We start from the raw sequence: 19236 nt of genomic DNA, 5'->3' as shown, positions 1-19236 counted from the left end.
CGGCGTAAGATGAGCCAGCAGTGTGCCCAGGCTTTCTTGGCCAACAGCATCCTGGCTTCTATTAGAAATAGTCTGGCCAGAAGGACTAGGGAAGTGATTGTATCTCTGTACTCAGCACCTCAGTGGTGAGGCCACATCTCAAACACTGTATTCAGTTTTGGACCCCTAACTGCAAGAAGGACATCGAGGCACTGGAGCACGTCCAAAAAAGGGCAGTGAAGCTGATGAAGGGTCTAGAGGACAAGTCCTGTGAGGAGCAGCTGAGGGTTGTTTAGCCTGGAGAAAGGGAGGCTCAGGAGGAGACCTCATCACTCTCTACAACCCCCTGAAAGGAGGTTGTAGTGAGGTGGGGTTTAGTCTCTTACCTCAAGTATGCAGCAATGAGGCCCAAGTTTTAGGGTTGTCAAGCATTGGAACAAGCTGCCCATGAAGTGGTGGAGTCACCAACCCTGGCGGTATTTAAAGGACACGTAGGCATGACGCTGAGAGACATGATTTAGTGGTGATTTGGCAGTGCTGGGTTAACAGTTCGACTTGGTTATTTTAAAGGTCTTTTCCAACCAAAACTATTCTATGACTCTAAATACAAGTGTGAAAACTTAAGAATTATCAGTGAGAAAGATGATGCTATTTAAATGAACATGAACAATTTTCAGAAGGTAAATATAAAAACGTTAAATGAGTTTGAAGTATGGCTGGCAAGTTAAATTACTGAAACGCTCTTACAAGGGTAACTTATCTGTGAAAGGAGCAGACAGAACTGCTAATACATCAATATTCCACAAAAATTTAATACAGAAATATCTCATCTTTAAAATGAAGATCTCACACACTAATGGATTGAAGGAAAAAGCAACAAAATCAGAATGGTTGGAGAGCAACGGGTAAAATAAATGAATCTGATTACGTTAATATGGACAGTAGGATTCCATTTGACACATACAATTTAAAAGGCAGCTCACAGGCAATGAAAAAAGATAATTTCAGAATGCACTCACTAACCTTAAGATTCATGCAGGACATTCACAAACACCTGTTAACCATAACCTATTAATTTTGACTTAGAGTCACTGCAGATACCAGGATACAAAGTTCAATTACAAAAAAGCTGCAGTCCTAACACCCTGTTTGAATTTGCCTCTGAAGAAACACTGAAAATTGACACAAGTGTCCACTTCCACACAGGCAACTTTAAAAAAAATTCTGCGTGATAGGAATTTATTTTATTAAAACTATTTAAGAAGATTCTCAGAACTGAAAACATGATAATCATTAAAAGCAAATCCAAAGCAAGAATGACTGAAGTAATACTTTCCTTCTCCCTCCAATTCACCTAGTCAGATTCAACTGAACGTTTTAACATTTCGTAAGAAAGTGAATTATGAATGGCTATCACTAAAGCAGAAGCAGGACATACTCTGAGCATGAGCTATTAAAAAGTTTTTCCTATTAGGAAAGTACTTGTTTTCATCTATTCAAACATGATTCAACTGCCAAGCGAAGTGCAATCTGCTTTTGCTATTTTTACAACAAATCTGTTTCAATGTAATTCTTCAAAAGCTATTTAAGCAACACAGAAAACTCCAACAATCCTCTGCTTGCAAATACTATCCATCTCATTAAAATCTGACTCCGAGTAGCTCCACCTACTGAGTTAGTTACCATTTCACATAAATCAAGCTACAAAAGTAGTTCAGAAAACCACTATACTCTTGTAGAACTGTACATTAAGACAGCCTAAGAGAAAACTTCAATTTCTCTCATTCTCCTACTGTGACCACCAAAGCAGCTGTCTTTCAAAGGACAGGAGAAAGCTTCCTATTCAGAGGAAAATTCCTCCTGGAAGCATCCCTAAAATACAGAATCCTGATTTGATAGAAAAATAATTCAGGATAAATACTTTCCACATATTTCACGTTTTCCATAAATCCAGCAAAATTATGTTGTATTCACAAGTCAAACATGGAATAATTCCTATTAAAGGAAATGCTAGTAAGAGAAGGATTACTTTTACTCCTAAGAAACAATAGTAGACAATCCAATTTCACAGGGAAATGGCTTTCCCAAAAATAATTTTTGCTTAAGACACTAGTATACAAATAAGGTGATTTTGTGAATTCCTCACAATTGCCTTTCAGACTATCTAGATTTTGATCCATTTACCTGTGTGAGAGAGTTAGCTTCTTCACCCTGCTTCTTCTTTTTCTTCTTCTTTTTCTTGGATTTGCCACTTGTAGAACTCTGAAGAACTGGCTCTGTTTTTTCATTATCTGAAGCCTTCATACGGGAATATAAGGCATTTAAACATTTTAAACGACAATGGAACATGCCTTCTATAGGACTAAACACAAATTAGTAGCTATAAGGAATTTAAGTGCCTATAAAAGTATAAATTAGCACAATCTTATCTGTTCAGGCCATTTTAGGAAGACCACATTCTTCACATGCTATCTGGAAACAGAGGTAGAGGAGTTGGGAAAAGGCTATAGCATCATGTACCGGTGGCATGGAAACAAAGTTTTTCATAGAGGATTAAATATTGTATTTATGAAAATAGAGCCAAATCCTCTCTCAGTCTACAGTAAGATAATCCTTATATTATGGTGAGACTGTAAGATCTGACATGGAGCTAAGTAGCTTCTATTTTCTCAGTAACATCATTCAGCATTTCCCTTTTCTGTGTACACATTAAACACAACAGTGCTACTTTTATCAGTGTAAAAGAGATAAGATTACCTTTATTATCACCCTTAAGTTACTTTACGAAATGGCAGTGGTAAAGGCAAAGTCTTGGGCCTAAGGAGAAAATATCACTGTTTACCTTCTGAACATCAGATATCTCCTCAGGTTGAGGAACAGAAGCAACTTTTTCTTCATCTACCCAGTTTCCCCACTCTTCTGCTGGTGCATTCCAATCAGAGCTGGGATCAGCTGAAGACAGTCCATCTACGAAGATGCAAAAGATTTCCGGAAATGTCTCCTTACTTTACAGGTGCTCTTTGACAGTTTAAAAATTAAAAGAAAAAAATCCCAAACAAACCCAAAATAAAACATCTATGCATAAAACCCACTTTGTGCTATCAAGATAAATATTAATTTCCTGTATTTCTGAAAAAATGTAAAGATTTTAATGATGGGTGGAAGACTTTAAGTAATGAGTAAGACTTGGTTATTTTACAGAGCAATCACATCACAAAGTTTCAGCAGCAGCTAACTAGATGCAATTGCTTTGAGATACTTTTCTAGACTATGTGAAGAGGGACAAATTTGAGAACTGTTCTCTATCTTAAACTTTCCTCCTAGTTTCTGAAAAAATTAAGATGAACTGTAACACTGATCAAACTTACCTTAGTAAGAATGCTTTACAAGTGATGTATCTAATTGCGTAAATCTTACTGAGCCAGAATTCATCTTCTGACACTGACATTTTTTAATAACCTGTTTTTTCTAAGCACCTAAAGTCCCTACCCTAATTTGATATTGTTCATCTATGATGGCACATATTTATGTTGTCACACAGGAATGACAGATTTAAAGGGTCTGTATATAAAAATTGAAGCTATCTAAAGGGAAGAGCTAAGCCTTAGACTGTTTAATAGGAAGTTACAGCAAGCTGATTTTCAAACAGAACACCTTGTAAAAGATGCTTCATTCCACGTTTACATTAACATCACAAATAGTTCTCTCCGTCACTTTATGCCAAATTGAAGCAGCAACCTTGGTCTGCCAAATACAGCAGGATTCAGTTTACACGTGAAAATTAAGTTGACATGAAAAGCAGTAATAAACGCAATTAAATTTACTGACAAACGTTATGAAATCAAAAATACTTTAAGAGACCTTAAGATTACTTATAACATTTTTCTACCTCTTGCTATCATATAAAAGTATTCCCTCAATTACACTTACTTTGGACACTAAAATTTACCGATTAAAAAGAAGTTACTACTTCCCACCACACCACTTTATGGTTTATCTACTGCCCTCTCACTAGTTGCTTAAAGAAAAAAAATCCATTCTTAATTAATAAATAAAATTAGTAGTATTTGTAGATACAGTTAATTTCCTTGTCCTGATCTTGATAAAACTATAAGGTATATCTATGTTACATTGGTCAAAACTTCCATTATTTTCCCACTTCTACTAGTGTACAATTCCATGAGTGGACATCTATGTCCAAATTACTAACAGAAGCTATAGCCATAAACATTCTAAGCTCAGAAATGTCAATCAATTACGCTTTTGGCAATATGTAAACCTGATTACTTTCAAAAGATTTACTAAAATGTGCTTCCTTTGTCCTTAAACCAGATAAAACACGAAAGATAGGTTTCAAAATTATCTGGTATCAGAGCAGTCATAGTAAAACTGCTGGAATCAAAGGCCACATCAATTCATTCCACTTTTCTGTACTGCAGCCCTGTTTAGAGAGAGACTGTGCTAAGAGCTACAAGAATACTTTTAAATTGGCAGGGAGGCAAAGGGAGAGAGTAAACACCAATTTTACTACAATTCCCAAGTAATTTCAGTGATTTCTATCCTGCCTATGCTTCCTATACACATAAGAACTTCTCAACATTTGTTAAATGAGAAGTTAAGTTAGACTAAACACAAAAGCATCACATTAACTTTTCAGTAAGGTACAAACATGTAAAGGCAAACTGACTCAAACACAATCTGATAAACGTATCTTTTGCAGAGCTGCAGTAGATTTTTCTCATCATTTGAAGTACGGCTGTTCTAATTGGTTACCAAGATTTTCTAGCAAAAGCCAGAACTATCTCAAAATGCACAAACTTTTTCACATCTGAGCTTCAATATCCAAGTATTTTTCCTAAAAATTAATCATTTCCTATTATCAGTCATCAAAATATCTTCCTGCTTTCTTCAGACCGTCAATTAGCTTTATAGAAGTGAAATGTTCCAGGTTTTTCTTCAGATGCTCACAACCAGCTATTACAAGCATTTACTACACTACACTTTAAAATAATGAAAATTAACAAAATTGTTAATGAACATTTTAGAGAAACATACTTAACCCAGACCATTCGTCGTCAACAGGTGGTTGAGCATGACTTAAATCCCACTGAAAATCAGAAGCACCAGCCTGAGAAACAGACTCACTGTTGGATCCTGAAAGGGAATAAATAAAATTGTACTTGAAAGTTAACAAGCTTCCTGAGTTTTCTTGGGTAAAGAAATTCCAATGAAAATAGGAAAGGAAGACAGAAAGCTCAGAAAAAGAAGTCCTATTCTAAGAACTATTCAGGACAGGGTAACTACAAGGCTCTTGAAAATGAGATATATTCAGAAAACAAGGGAACTGAAGAAAGATGACAAAATTGTCAGGAGAAGAATATGGAAAAAAATATATAAGAAAGGTGAATAAAAGCAGCCTATAAGGCTTACAGCAGTCTTCTCAAACTGAAAAATATGACAAAATTTCATGAGTAGTGAAATTATTACACTAAGGACTCTCACAGAGAGAAGCTTAAAAGAAGAATGCTAGGAAGAAAGCTTAGCAGTTACATTGCAGATATAGCAATTAAATTATTCATTAAGAATCCAATTCTCATTTCAAGTAAAAGGTTTCAGTAACATAACAAGCAGCATGACGAAAGACCAATACCAGTCATGATAACAGAAAGTGTTAGACATTTAACACCATTTTTTAAAAAAAAGCATCAGCAAACAGAAATCACTTTATAAAAATACAAACCAAAGAACATTGTGAGACAAAGAAATGAATATATTACTTTTGAAATTAAGTTTAAATAAGAACATAGCTACCTGAGTGTCTATTTTATAAACACCTCTGCAAAAGATATCTCAGATGACAGGAACTTTGACATGTTTTTGCTATCCAGTCACAAGGGAGAATGAGTATTTATTCAAATGGTCACTTTGCATTACAACATTGTTGGCTATCAAAGATGATGAATGTACTTTTCTGACTTCGTACTTCTCTCTCAAAGTTGGAATAGTGGTATTGCAGATGAATCTCATATCAGTCTGTCGTCCCACTTTATCAACTAAACTTGAAGGTTTAGCCTAGAGATTGAATCTGAATTCAACTGGCTCCCTGGGAAATGTTGTTTTACTAAAACTCTCCATAAAATTAAGACTTTTTTTCTTCAAGACAAAAAGTTTCTGTAAGTTTTCATTAAGTGAACTATTCTTTGGAAAGTCTGGTAAGTTCTAAACGCCAAGATCTAATTTCTTTGTTATCCTGGCTCAGATACACGTGCACAGGGAATGAAGCACTCGTGAACTGTAGGACACCAAGCTTGACTTCCACAGTTAGAAGACTGTAAACACATACAAGTAACCACAACCTAAGTGCATAAGCACTTGGCCAGCAACTTCCTAAGAGAAAATAGCCATGCCAAGCTCATTAGATCAACTGGAGTAAGCAAGCAAGCAAAAGCTGAATACCTAAATCACTGCAGCACTTCCTTCCGTACTTTAACACACAAGGTTTGTTATGAAGCTGGGTTTGCACTCTATAGCAACTTCACCCTTCAGAACAAAAAAACCCCAGAGCTCAGCTTTTCCACCCATCAAAGACTCAGCACTTCAAATTCTGCCTATGGAACATACTTTGAAAGTAGTGCTTCAGTTCCTTGAAAGGGAAAAATCTAACCATCAAAATAACAAATTTCCCAGAAGATCAGGATAAAGACTTTCCTAGAAAGCAATCTTCAGATCTCCAACTTGAGACACCTCAATACTAAGCAATCTTCTATGCCCATTACTTACACTCGACACACTTGCAGGAAGGCTAAACAAGAAACATCACCTGCTTATTGATCTAGCTTCTGATTATCAGTTTAGAACAGTTACACTATTGCATAATCTCAGCATAATAAAGCAGCTTTCTAGGCTTTCATAAAATGTGTCTTCCTCCTTTTCCAGTTATCAGCACTATTATCAAAGAACAATGAGAAAGATGCATGTTAATAACACTCAGCAAATTCTATTTCCACTTTAGGTAGAGTAGAAGAGACTGGAAAAATATTTGGAAGGCCATACACACCAGAAACTCCAGGAGTTAATCCAAATGAAGAGAAAGAAGCAGAATTCTGTTCGGAGGTATTAATCCTTGCATCCACATTCCAAGCAGCTGTGGGGGAAAGGGAAAAAAACAAAATAAAAAACCCTGAAACACCAACGACTTCACACCGCTGACAACGCTGAAAAAGTGAGCTATTTAATTATGAACAGGTTAAGAAAAACAGAGGACATTCCAGCCATGTTAACATTTCACACAACTGAGGGCATTATTTTGCCTTTTACATCAGTGCTGACAGAGATGTAACTGTATGAACACTCAGCTTGAAATGATTTTCAAGCTTTCCAAGATCTTCCCTCTACAGTCTTTTGTACATATAAACTTCTCAAAGGAAAAGTAAATCGTGTTTTGAGCGCCATAATATTCTTCTTCCCATTATTGCAATCATCTAAGTTACTGAAAAGCATATTTATTAACTCTGTATATGAAACCTAGCTTGGGCAAATTGTATGCATGTTAAAGAACAGGACTGAGTTCAGAATAATTTTTGACAAATAGGAGCTACTGCTTAAAAATTAAGATACAGTTGATTAAGCGTAAGGTAGAAAATAAGCAGAAATAAACAGTGGCCCTAATGTGTCAAAAGAAGCATCTAGTTAGAACACAATTCCAAATAAAAACTACTAGTAGCCTTTATTTCAAACTGCATTTATTTAAGGCGGGGGGTGTGTGTGTGTGCACGCACGCACACAGGCACTCAGAACTGGACAGAGTATTCCAAATGTGGTCCAAGAATCACTATCCCAGATCTACCGACTCCTGTCAATACAGCCCAGAATACTGTTGATATCCTTTGCTTCTGGGGGCCTATGGCTGGCTCATGTCCAGCTTGGTGTCCACCAGGACCCCTTATCCACACAGCTGCTCTCCAGACAGTCAGTCCCCAGCCAGGGGTGCTCCCTACTCAGGTGCAGCACTTCACATTTGTCCTCACTGAACCTCCTCAGATTCCTGTTGGCCCATTCCTCCATACCTTTGGATGGCCCGCCCTGCTGATGTGGACCATACCAACTGGTTCCCCTCTCCCCACCCAAGTCTGGTGTGATCTGGGAAATCTGATGCAAATGACACTCTATTGCCTCCTCCAGGTCATTTATAAAGATGGTAAGACAGGACAGCTGTACAGAAGTACAGAAGCTAAGTACAGAACCCTGTAATATTCACCTTGTTACCAGCCTCCAGGTAGAATATGACTCTATAACCACTACCTTTGAGCCTGACCAGTTTTTCAACTGTCCTAACTTGGATACAATAATAGTGTGAGAAACAGTGTTGAAAGCATTTCTAAAGTCATGGTAAAAGATGTCCACTGCTCTCCCCTCACCCACAGAAACAAATCAGCCTGGTCAAGCAGGATGTATTCCCAGTAAACCAACAAGCTGATCACGCTCACAAGAATACACAGCAGAATACAGCTAAAGGAAATATGAAAAAAGTCCTTTGCCTCTATCTGGCAATATTCAAGCTTCCAGTGGTATAGCAGGTCCATTCTCAGGAACCACATTTCAAGATATGAGAGACAAATAAGAGGTCTAGGCTAAAGCAACGTTGCTGACTACAGGAACACTGCTTTCCAGAAGAAACTGGGATCACTTAGACTAAACAGTGGGAAGGACCATATTACAGCATGTACTAGTAAGCTGAAGATTGTTGCCCAGAGAGAAATGAAGAATTCTCTTCTCCATTATTATTATGGAGAGTACAAGTGAAAAGGGCTAAAAATTGCACCAGAGAAGACTAAAAACAATTTCTAATCAGAAAAGCAGTGTAATACTAAATGTCACATCTGCCAAAAACACAGTTGATTTGATCATGCTGGATCAACAGAATAGACTGATGATCTCTGCCTTTAAGACGTTCATTGAAAAAATAAGTTACAATTAAAAATTATTAGTAATCACTTTCAGAATTTTAGGCAAATGATATAAAAAAATATGTTCCTTCACAGAAATAATTTTATTTCAGATGAACTCCAAAAACCCAGTTAAACTGTAAAGAGACATAGATATTAAGCCATCAGAACTTAGAGTAAACAGAAACTGCTTAGTTCACTTTTCACCAGACCACTCCAATATTTTTAATGTATAAACATAAAACTATTTAGAAGATTCACTATTAAAGATGCTTATGTAAAAATACTTAAGTGAAGCAAGTTTTCTTTGGAATGGCTTACCAATAGGAGTGAACAAAGAACGCTCTTTCCAGGGCCTGCCCACCAGGGTTACACCCCAATCCTTCCCATTTCCATTAGCATCTCCAGTGTCCTGGCCCCAAGCTGATGTCTCAGTCTTCCTCTTCCCAGCTGCAGTCGAAGGAACAGATGTCCATTTCTCCTCCCCTACACTAATCTGCGAGGAGATTTTCACAGACTTCTCATTCCAGCTTCCTCCATTTACTGTATGAGTTTCGCTCAATCCTGCAGAAACTTAAATACAAGCACAATGAAAGCACTATGTAAAATAAAAACTGTATGAAGAACTAAAATACTATTTATGTGCACAGTTAAACATAATAAAAAATCCAACTTAGGTACAAACAAACAGCAGTTCTGCTATACCAGTGTCATACAGAAAAGCTGCTGCTCTGTCTCAGCTTATTTTCCAGGTCAGAGGATATGCATCATCTGTCTACTAACTTGAAGAGTGAGGGAAAAGAGTGAGGGAAAACAGTATCAAACTGCACTCTCCTTCCTGCATCCTTTTCTTTATGGGGCACATACGTGAATCAGTGCCTCTAGATTAAAAAAAAGGGGGGGTGGAGGTGCTTCTGACACTTCCACAGTCTGTAAGATAAATTACCTGGCAATGATTTGTGGAAAACCCATCCACTAAATGGAGAGTAATTTCTGTTTCGTAACTGCACACAGCAGTTGTCTAAACAGGAAGTAGAGATGGCCAAGGATTAGAAAATGCTTCCCAAACACCACATAGGATTTACAAAAAGCATAGCTATCAGATCGACCACAGTGTCCATCAAGGTTAGAGGAAAAAATCATGGCAACACCCTCAAAACAATTTATAAGCCATATTTTGTCACACGAAGGTAAAAGACCACAAGACAGCAACAGTCTACCCTGATGAGAAATTACTAGCCACAGTAAGCTTAATTATATGTTGAGAAGAGTCAGTAGTACAGTAGTACACTGAGACAAAGATCATTATAAAACTTTAAGTGCCTATAAAATATGAAAGCTGAAGTGCTGTATACATGAAATCCTCTTTTTACATATGCAGAATAAACAGCAGAAAAACAGCTGATTTACAAACAATTAAGAGAAGTCTGCATATTGCAAGTGTTACACTTCAATAGTCAACCAAAACATGATGCATGTCAGTCAGCATCATATGACAACAAAAACTCAAGACCAAATTTTTCATTCCTCAAGTGAACGCATAGCTCAGGCAGCATGAACAGGCCACATTCAAGGCCATATCACTGGCAAGAAGTCATGAGGTGAGATATGGCTACATTTTATGCGACAATTCACTTCCAAACACAGACATCTGTAAGGTCACCATCACATACATAAAAACACTGCCCTTTCTCCACAGCACTAATGTTGTTCAAAGCTCTGTTTGCCTTTGCTATTCTATTGTCTATATCAGTCTTGAGGAGAAAAGACAGCACAGAAAGAACCGTGCCTCGACTGTATCACCCAAGGAGACCTTCCAGTGTGCTCTCTGCAACCGGTCTTGCCTATCCCGCATTGGCCTTTTCAGCCATCAGCGCGCTTGCAGTAAGCGTGGGTAAAGCCCTTCCCAAATCTTTGTCCGCAAAGCCAAGCCATGATGATGAATGTTGTTCATGTCAGTCAACATCCTCTAAGGGTAAGAGGACATCTTACAGGAAGGAAACAACAAAACCAGCCAAGAGACAGAAACCAAACTGTAGCTGGTAGAAAACCTCTTTTGCAACCTTGCAAAGAGACAACTCAGGTCCTGAAGCAAAAGCTCGATTATTCTGTATCTATCACACTACTCTCCTGTCACTTACAACTTACCTTCTATATGATCAGTAAGTTTTCACCCTATTACAGAAAACTTAATTTGGAAGGGATCTCTGGAAGTCACCTTCTTCCACCTTCTGCTCAAAGCACAGCTAACTTCAAAATGATACCCCATTATTCAAGTTCTGGAGATCATAAAGGCTGATAGTTCAAAGCACATGAGGGCAATCTTATGAAGAGCTTTTTTCCCCTCATGGCTGGTCAGCCTTTCCCCTAACGAAACTTGATTATTGCCTTCTGTCTTCACACCATTCATCTCTGAAGAACATACCTCTTTCCTTCTGTGCTATGGCCCATGAAGTTTGCATGTGAAGTAAAGCTCTCAACAGCTAGAGAAAGTGACTCATTTTCTGGATCTGTGTGCTTTTAGTAACACATTTGTTGACTCCTATAATTACACTATCTACTTTTTGTTAAAGCAACACCACTAACATTGGCTATGAGTAAGAAACAATCATCTAGATTTCATTATGCTAAACTAATTCACCTTAAATATTACTATAGCAGTATCTCTTATTAGAAAACTGTTAAGATTCACTAGTCTATCACAGTCTAAAGACAGCCAAATATTTTAACAATTATCTATATGACATACTCTTTTACGGGCACCCCCTTGCTGTGGGGAAAGAGCTTGCGTGCCCTTGTGAGGGTGAGAGCTGTACTGGTGGTGGCATGTGCCTCCAGTGGGGTCTCCCAGGCCAGACAGGTCTCAACTGAAGGGTCAGACAAAGTGTGTTCACAGGCAGGATGGGCTCACTAGCCCTCAGGCAACCATCCTAGGAGAAGGACAGCTCTGACTCCAAACCCGGGCAGATGGAGCTCGTTTAGCCTTGTAAGGCATCCATCTCAGAAAATGATACTCTAACCAAACCTACGACCTGAGGACTTCGCTGTCACCGTCCAAGCTCGCTAGGCCCTGGCAGATGAACCTCAGGTGTAAAGGATGGGGCCAGTTCTGCACACGCTGCGCCTCACCTAAAAAATCCACTGTGCAGGCCCGAAGGGTGCACTCATGTTTGTAAAGCCCTGTAGCGCATTGGCCTTTTCAGCCGTCAGCGTGCTTGCAGTTAACATGGGAAAAACCCTTCCCAAATCTTCATTCTCGAAGCCAAGCCATGATGATGATATGATAATATGTATACGTGCAAAATTTGCAATAATCAGGACTGGTATCTTTGAGGTCTCTGCAGTTATCTATATAAAGTTTTTCTTTGAGCAAATAATCAATTCATTAACACAATAAATTAAGTTTGAAAAGCTGTCATAAAGAATTTAAGTGGAACTTGAAAACAAGGTTTACTCTTCTGTAAGTAACAATTTGTATAACAGGTAATGTTTGAAAATCCTAGGTACTGAATCCTTTTTCTACACTTTTCCTCCCTTTTCTAACAGAGATTGCTTTCAGCCTGTTAAGAATTAACTGCAACTTAGAAGTATCACATCTACATAGTCAAAAAAAGCCAGCTGCATAGTAAAGTTCCAGGTCAGTAACTGCACAAAATCCCAGACCAACAATTTCTGTTTTCACTTCTGTAAAACACTGTTCTAGTTACTTAGGATGCCTAATAATGAAAGCCTGTTTTACCTTGTGGAATTGATGACTCTCCCTTTGCAGGTTTAGAGCTGCTAACTTGCACATTCAGAAGCACATCACCTGATTAAGTAGTAAGAGGAAACAGAGTAAGGTTTTTTTTTAAATAGCAACACCTGTACTAATCTTCTAAAAGAGTATCCATTACTGATATTTTAAAGAAAAAACCCCTCAAAGTAAATTAAGACTTAAAGAAAACTTAAAGAAAATCAAAATGCTTGTTCTTTTTATTAATTGTCTTTATTTTGTAGACAGAATGAACTCAAAACTGATTTATGGCCCATAAACCAAGTAACTACAGATTTCAAAGAACTCTGGTTAGTTTTCCCAAGAATGGAGAGAGGAACTCTAAAACAGAGGCTGTCATTTTCAAGCAACAGACAGCTCTACATACTTCAGAAATACACAGCTATTTCTAACTTCTACCTTGACATGAAAACACTAGATACAGTTGAATTCTCAGATTTATCTGGTACAAGGGGATTCCCATCCAAACTATATTCCAGTGCAAGAAAGAAATGGTAATTCCAGCTGAAGCTATTTGTGTGTAAACGAGCAGAAGAAAACAAGAAAACAACTGGTCTAGTCCTTAAGGACAAGAATCCCACACTCAGTCAAGATCCAAATAAGTGCCAATAAAAACACTAAGGCATACAAATTCCAATAAATTGTTACAACGTACCAGTTGCTAGGCTCAGTCATTTTGTCACTTAGCTAGAAATTCAAGTTTAATCTAATTAAAACACCAAATGTATTAGTAGGTTGAAAGTATGTTAGAAAGCTAAACTGTTTGTGTCTTCAGATTTTTAGTTTCTTAAACCATTTCTCAGTTGCAGCCAAATATGAATTCCTGCGCCTACACATGATAATAACCAGCCTATACAAGTTTTTTTCTGAAACAGTAGCAGCCATAGAAGCCAAAGCCTATGGTTCTTTATCAAAGCCTTAGCTATAACAACTGATTACTAAATTTCAGCCAGATGTGCCCAACCATTATGAACAGCTTTTCTACAGCAACTGCTAAATCTATGCTGGAAAAAATGCCAGCACATTAAGCAGTGAATGATCTGTAAAGAGAACTCATGGGCATAAACTTTCTGCAAGGAAGCATTCAGAAAGCTTAAGGAAATGGTGCTGCCTGCAGCAATGACAACGATGTCTGAAGTTTCTAGGAACATAAAGGGCAGAGTCAGCACAACGTAGGCCTATGCAGCTGTGCAGTTACTGACAGAGCACCAGTATGGAGGCCACTGTCTCGGCCACTTACTCTAGAACATTCTCTCCAGAGCTTCACCAAAAGTCTGGCTCAAAAAAAAGGGAGAAGTGTTGCACAATGAAAGTACTTTTACACAGCTTGAAATAATTTCCTCAAGAGCCACACTTCCAAATCCAACTGTCATACATCCAAAACAGAGTCACTATTTAAGCATTTAAGTTATCTTTCTATAACATGTTCACAGACCTGTCAATCATCATACCTTTGTTTTTTCTGAGACCAACCGGAAGCGATGGTGTAGGCATCAGCTGTTCAATGGATACCGTAACTGTATTTTCCACCCCTTGGAGATTTGATTCTCCTGAGCCACCATCAGTGAGCACCTTGTCTCGTTTACGCTGCTGCCGCCTCTCTCTGTTACTGATTTTTGTTTCCCAAGTTCCTAAAACATCCCCCAAAAGAAAACATCACTAAATAAGTCAGGAAAAAGGAAAGAGTTTTAGTTTGTTTCATATCAAGCTGAAGTCTGAGTACAGTTTCAGTTTAAAAATCATGGCAGTCAACTTTTAACGTTAGTTTGAAAATATGAGCAACTGGTCCAACGTTAAGTTTTCCTGGATGTAATGCGGCCATACTTTGCTTTGCAGAGCAAAACATGAACAACATGAGGGCCCTACTATTCATGACTTTTCTCAGTTTCTTCAGTATTTGTAGGTTTAACTTAAAAATCAGTTGAAGTTATTAAATACTGTTATGTCAAAGATCAGATTTCCAGATATAATAAGCAACTATGGAGTTATGACAAATAGAGTTTCGTATGTTTCTTTACGAAGCACAAATAAATTTTAAACAGCATTTAAGCCAAAATATGTCTAATTGCATTTTTCGTGTGTTTGTGTTCAGTACCTTCATCAACTTCCTTTCCATCTAGACGTGACATATCCTGAACCGTTTTAGCATCTCCCTTTGACTTCTTTTTTTTCTTTGACTAGAATAAAAATGAAACATTATCTTAAAGACTTAGTGATCACTTACCATAGCAATTTAGAATTCCTCCCCACTGAAATACTGGAGTAAACTTGAAACACTTTCCTGAACAACCATCTGTATGGACAGTCCCTTGAAAGGTGTCCTAAACAATACTAATTGCTAAACATAACACTACTGAAATAACATAACAGACTTACGCAGTATACAAGTGGCAAGTGGGGGAAATGATTACTGATGCTACAGAGCACAAAGCCTGGTGGGAGAAGCTCTGCTGCTAGCATCACAGCGACAGAGAAATAACAAACTGTTTGGCAAGCAGATCACACTCTGGCAAAATTTATTTTGTGCAGAAGCAAGTATAAAGCTAGACATGGAGAAATAAATAATGCCAGTGATGCCTTTTAAAAGAGTAAGACAATACCAGCTTGGAAAATGACTTCAAAAACAGGATCTGTGATTAGAGTCCATACAACAGATACAAGGTTTTTCCTCGAGGTTTTACCAGTTATGGCTTCTCAGCCATACAGAGATGACTACTACTGCCAGCAGTTTTGGTGTAATAGGTAGCAATATAAAGTGTTTAAAGTATTTAGAAAAAAAGATGAAAAATGACCCCAGATATTGGGAGAGACTATACTACAGACAGGCTTGGAGTTGAATCTTTTGATAAGCTAAAGTGATGGCAAATTGACTTGACTACCTTCTTAGAATGAAATCTTTTGAGTAGCGTATTTTCTATCTAGTGAAGAAAGGTCAAAGAACTACCAGACAAACCTGAATGAAAAACGGACTTTTTAAAGAAAGATGGTTATCCACTCAAATGTTATAAGGGTAACTATTCACCGATTCATTGTCTCTGAAATATTCGAATAAGGATATTCTAAGAATGATGGATGTCTCTGGAATACATGCTTCTGCCGGAGTAACGCTAGTAATTGCCAGCTCTATATCCAAATTCAAACTATATGATTTTCTAGTCTTAGATGTCCAAGAAGAGCACCACAGTATCTCTAGAATTCAGAAATGGAAACAGCTCAGCAGATATCCTATGGGCTCACAACAGCATGCACTTCACATGCCTTTCAGTTACCATGCCCAAAAAGTATCATGTAGCTTCAATATATGTACTGAAAGCCCTATAGCTGGTTAGTGCAGAACCAGTGATGATAAAAAGAATTTCAATGCTTATACGCAAAGCTGTGACAACACACCTACGAACACCTAAGGATCTGACTTGGGCAGTTAACTCATGTTTTACTGCACTTGGGGACGCACAATACACATGCGCCCAAACTGAATTCTCAGTTGCTCAGTAGACTGCCTTTACTCATATACCAGCTAACTAACTTCTGAAAAGACTCCAAGAAAAAAGGGCCAGGTTGAAAAGCAAACTGGGAAGAATTGCTTCTAAGAATACGAAAAAGCAGAATTATTTTATAGAACACATTCTAAGGTAAGAATTAAAAAGGGAAGTGAAAAACAGCACGGAAAACAGTTATTAGTTGCTTCTTGGAGCTTGAGCAGAGGAAAGATTCCTAAGTTGGTACCTCTGACTCTCATTTTCAGCTACACTGAGAATGGAAATTGAGGTCTTAGAACTTCCCACCCACGAAGCCATAACTACCCAACTGTTCCCTAAGAGAACACCTGAAAAGGCTTCAGAAGTCTCCCAGACAGCAGTTTAAGATGACTGCTCCTCCAAGTTATAATTCCAGTTTCTTAAATAACTAACTCCTACAGAGGTATTGACATCAAATTTTACACTTCTCATGAAAACGAAGTTTAACAGTTTTAAAAATAAGTTTGTAGCTAACAAACACTGTTTTTAAAAAGATCAAGAATTCAAATCTTGAAAATGTTTACTTTCCTAACTGGAGTTACTAGAACCTTATCTGAGAAACCAGAACCATAATTAGTTATCCATTTTACTCACCACTCGACAAACTTAGTGCTGTAACAGTTGCTATCTTGGTAACAGACTGACTAAACCAGCAAGAAATGTTAAAGGTTACAGAGCAAGCTTACCAGTCATTTTGCAGAAGCCTATTCATTCACAGTGTCACTTTCTGCAACAGAGAAAGCTGCCAGTGTTGGCTCTGCCACCAGCCAAACACATGAGAAACTCAGCAAGCCTGCCAAATTTTTAAGTCTTGAAGATGCACTGTCCCCCATGCAAGAACAATAGAAAAATAAACCTTTCTTCCTCATCCCTAATGGTGTGTTTATTTCTAGAATTCAAGACAAGGCGGTTGTGTGCCTACAAAGAGAATGGACAATGAAGTTTTAGCATCCTGCAATCTCAGAGAGTTCCTTCTTAGATAGTCCCTTATACTAAATCCTAAAAAAAAACAACCCTGTACTGTGCAAGTCAAACAGAAAAAAGGGAGGAAACTATTCAAAGTGTCAAGAGAATCATAAACCCTATGAAGAGCCACAATCCAGACATTACCAAAAGCTTTTCTTCCCCAAAGCCAAACAGGAAGATACAACTGAAATTACTGTCCTGAAGAAACACACATGAAATTCACAACCCTGACACAGCTAAGAAACACAGATACTATGAGAGTGCAGTTTCCATTGAAAGCATATACTCAAGCAAAAAAAAAATACCCTTAAGGTCATGTATGTGTATAGATATATAAATATACACAATCTTACTTCAATCCTATCCATTGACTTATACCACCCACCCCAAGCTATAGAAAGACACATATACAATAGGACTCCTTACAATCTTCTTGGCTGTTTTATGTTACTAATACAACAGCTGCCCCGAGAGGCTTAACCAAATAATGACACACCTGCAGAGTTGCAGTTTAAAGAAAATTCTAGGGTATGTTTTTAATTGAAGGGTAACAATCAAGTCCTGAGGCAATCATGCTTTGCCCAGGGTTCCCCAAAATGATACTAAAACATAATTAGCTGAATAAGCATCTGCATAGTGGTACTGATTTCCTGGAGATGCAGCTTCAACTTAACATTTTAAAATTCAGGTCACTGTTTACAATTTCAAAGTAAAGCTCAAGTTTAGCATTTATACACCTTAGCTTGAGATAAAGTGAAAATTAGTTATTCCTTGAGGATCAAATTTTATTATGTCCTAGGAAAAAACTTCTTGAAAACGTTTAGAGTCCTACAGCCAACTAACAGGATACAGTCTTTTAGACAACATACTAACTGCAAAAGAAGTTGTTATAGGATAGTCAAGTTAGTTAATTAAAGCTTGAACAAGCCAAACATATTACAATAATCAACTGGTTTCTGAAAGTTCATACATAATCATTTTTTCCAATTCTCCTCAGCATGGTTAGAATAAATGACTTTTGTTGAAGAAAATGAATCAGAAATCCATGACAGTAGGAAAACTTCATGCACAATGTCAGCAAAAGAACCAAGCTAAAAATGATCAAAGGCCTATCATAAATATACCCAGGTTGCCTACAAATTATAGCATTTACGACATTAGTCTTCCCAACGAAAAAAAATATTGCCATTATATGGTTACCTTTTCGATAAAGCTACAGACGAAGCTTTAAAAAGATGTTTTAAATGTAGCTGTTCAATTTGCATAACAGAAAGCTCACACCAGACTTCAAAGCCCATCTTTGTCATCAGAAATTAAGAACTCTAATCACTAATGGATACATCTGACAAAAGAAATAAGCAAGGACATCGTCTTAATCCTTTGAATAGTAGTCCTGCAATTGTCAGACTGCTTACAATCCACTTAACAATAATATTATTTTTTTGCATCTCCATAGAAGCCAGCAAAGATGAAACACAAGCTTCATTTCTGTAGGCCTAACATTTTCACAGAGGTATCAGTGTTTAGCAGGGGGGTTTACTTGATGCAAATGTTCTGCGATAAGGCATGATATCAGAAGTTAAGAACATACTACTTTAGCACCTTCCAACAACAATTTAGATTGGTACTCTTCACAGTAAGAAATACGCCTCTTCACTCATGTAATTAACAGGATTTCAAATCACAAATAGAGATAATAGGTACTGAAATACTGTGCACTAAACTTAGACATTGTCATTTCATAACTGACCTTTTCATTCTTCTTTTCTGTGTCCACAGGCTGCTTTATATTTTCTTTACGGACAGTTTGTAATACTTCATCCTCAGACACATCAAGGAAAGACCGTCCATTAGGCTGTATAAACAGTAAGCGTGAATAATTAAAAAATGTGGAGAAAGCAGATTATTACATTATTACTGAAATGCAACTATTTGTCGACTCATAAATGTTTGCAAGATTATTAAGCAGATAATCGTGGACTAGTGCTCAAAATACCTACTGCAATTCTATAAACACCAAACATAGAAATGAGAAAGGAAAGAAAACAGGTCTCCT

General features: G+C 37.5%; 1 protein-coding gene across 1 annotated transcript in view; it reads right to left on the bottom strand.

The window, feature by feature from the left end:
* MTDH (metadherin) overlaps nucleotides 1-19035 on the bottom strand; it is a gene marked incomplete at its 5' end in the record, with an annotated part of 27187 nt that extends 8152 nt beyond the window's left edge. The window contains 9 exons of the mRNA XM_010138854.1: nucleotides 2164-2277; nucleotides 2822-2946; nucleotides 5035-5133; nucleotides 7037-7123; nucleotides 9246-9497; nucleotides 12664-12732; nucleotides 14148-14327; nucleotides 14792-14873; nucleotides 18931-19035. Coding sequence (XP_010137156.1) covers nucleotides 2164-2277; nucleotides 2822-2946; nucleotides 5035-5133; nucleotides 7037-7123; nucleotides 9246-9497; nucleotides 12664-12732; nucleotides 14148-14327; nucleotides 14792-14873; nucleotides 18931-19035 — 1113 coding nt within the window. The remainder of the gene's footprint in view (nucleotides 1-2163; nucleotides 2278-2821; nucleotides 2947-5034; nucleotides 5134-7036; nucleotides 7124-9245; nucleotides 9498-12663; nucleotides 12733-14147; nucleotides 14328-14791; nucleotides 14874-18930) is intronic.
* Nucleotides 19036-19236: the final 201 nt, after the last annotated feature.

This window comes from Buceros rhinoceros, unplaced genomic scaffold (assembly GCF_000710305.1).
Source record: "Buceros rhinoceros silvestris isolate BGI_N320 unplaced genomic scaffold, ASM71030v1 scaffold9546, whole genome shotgun sequence".
Taxonomy (NCBI): Eukaryota; Metazoa; Chordata; class Aves; order Bucerotiformes; family Bucerotidae; genus Buceros; species Buceros rhinoceros.
This window is presented reverse-complemented; position numbering and strand designations above follow the sequence as displayed.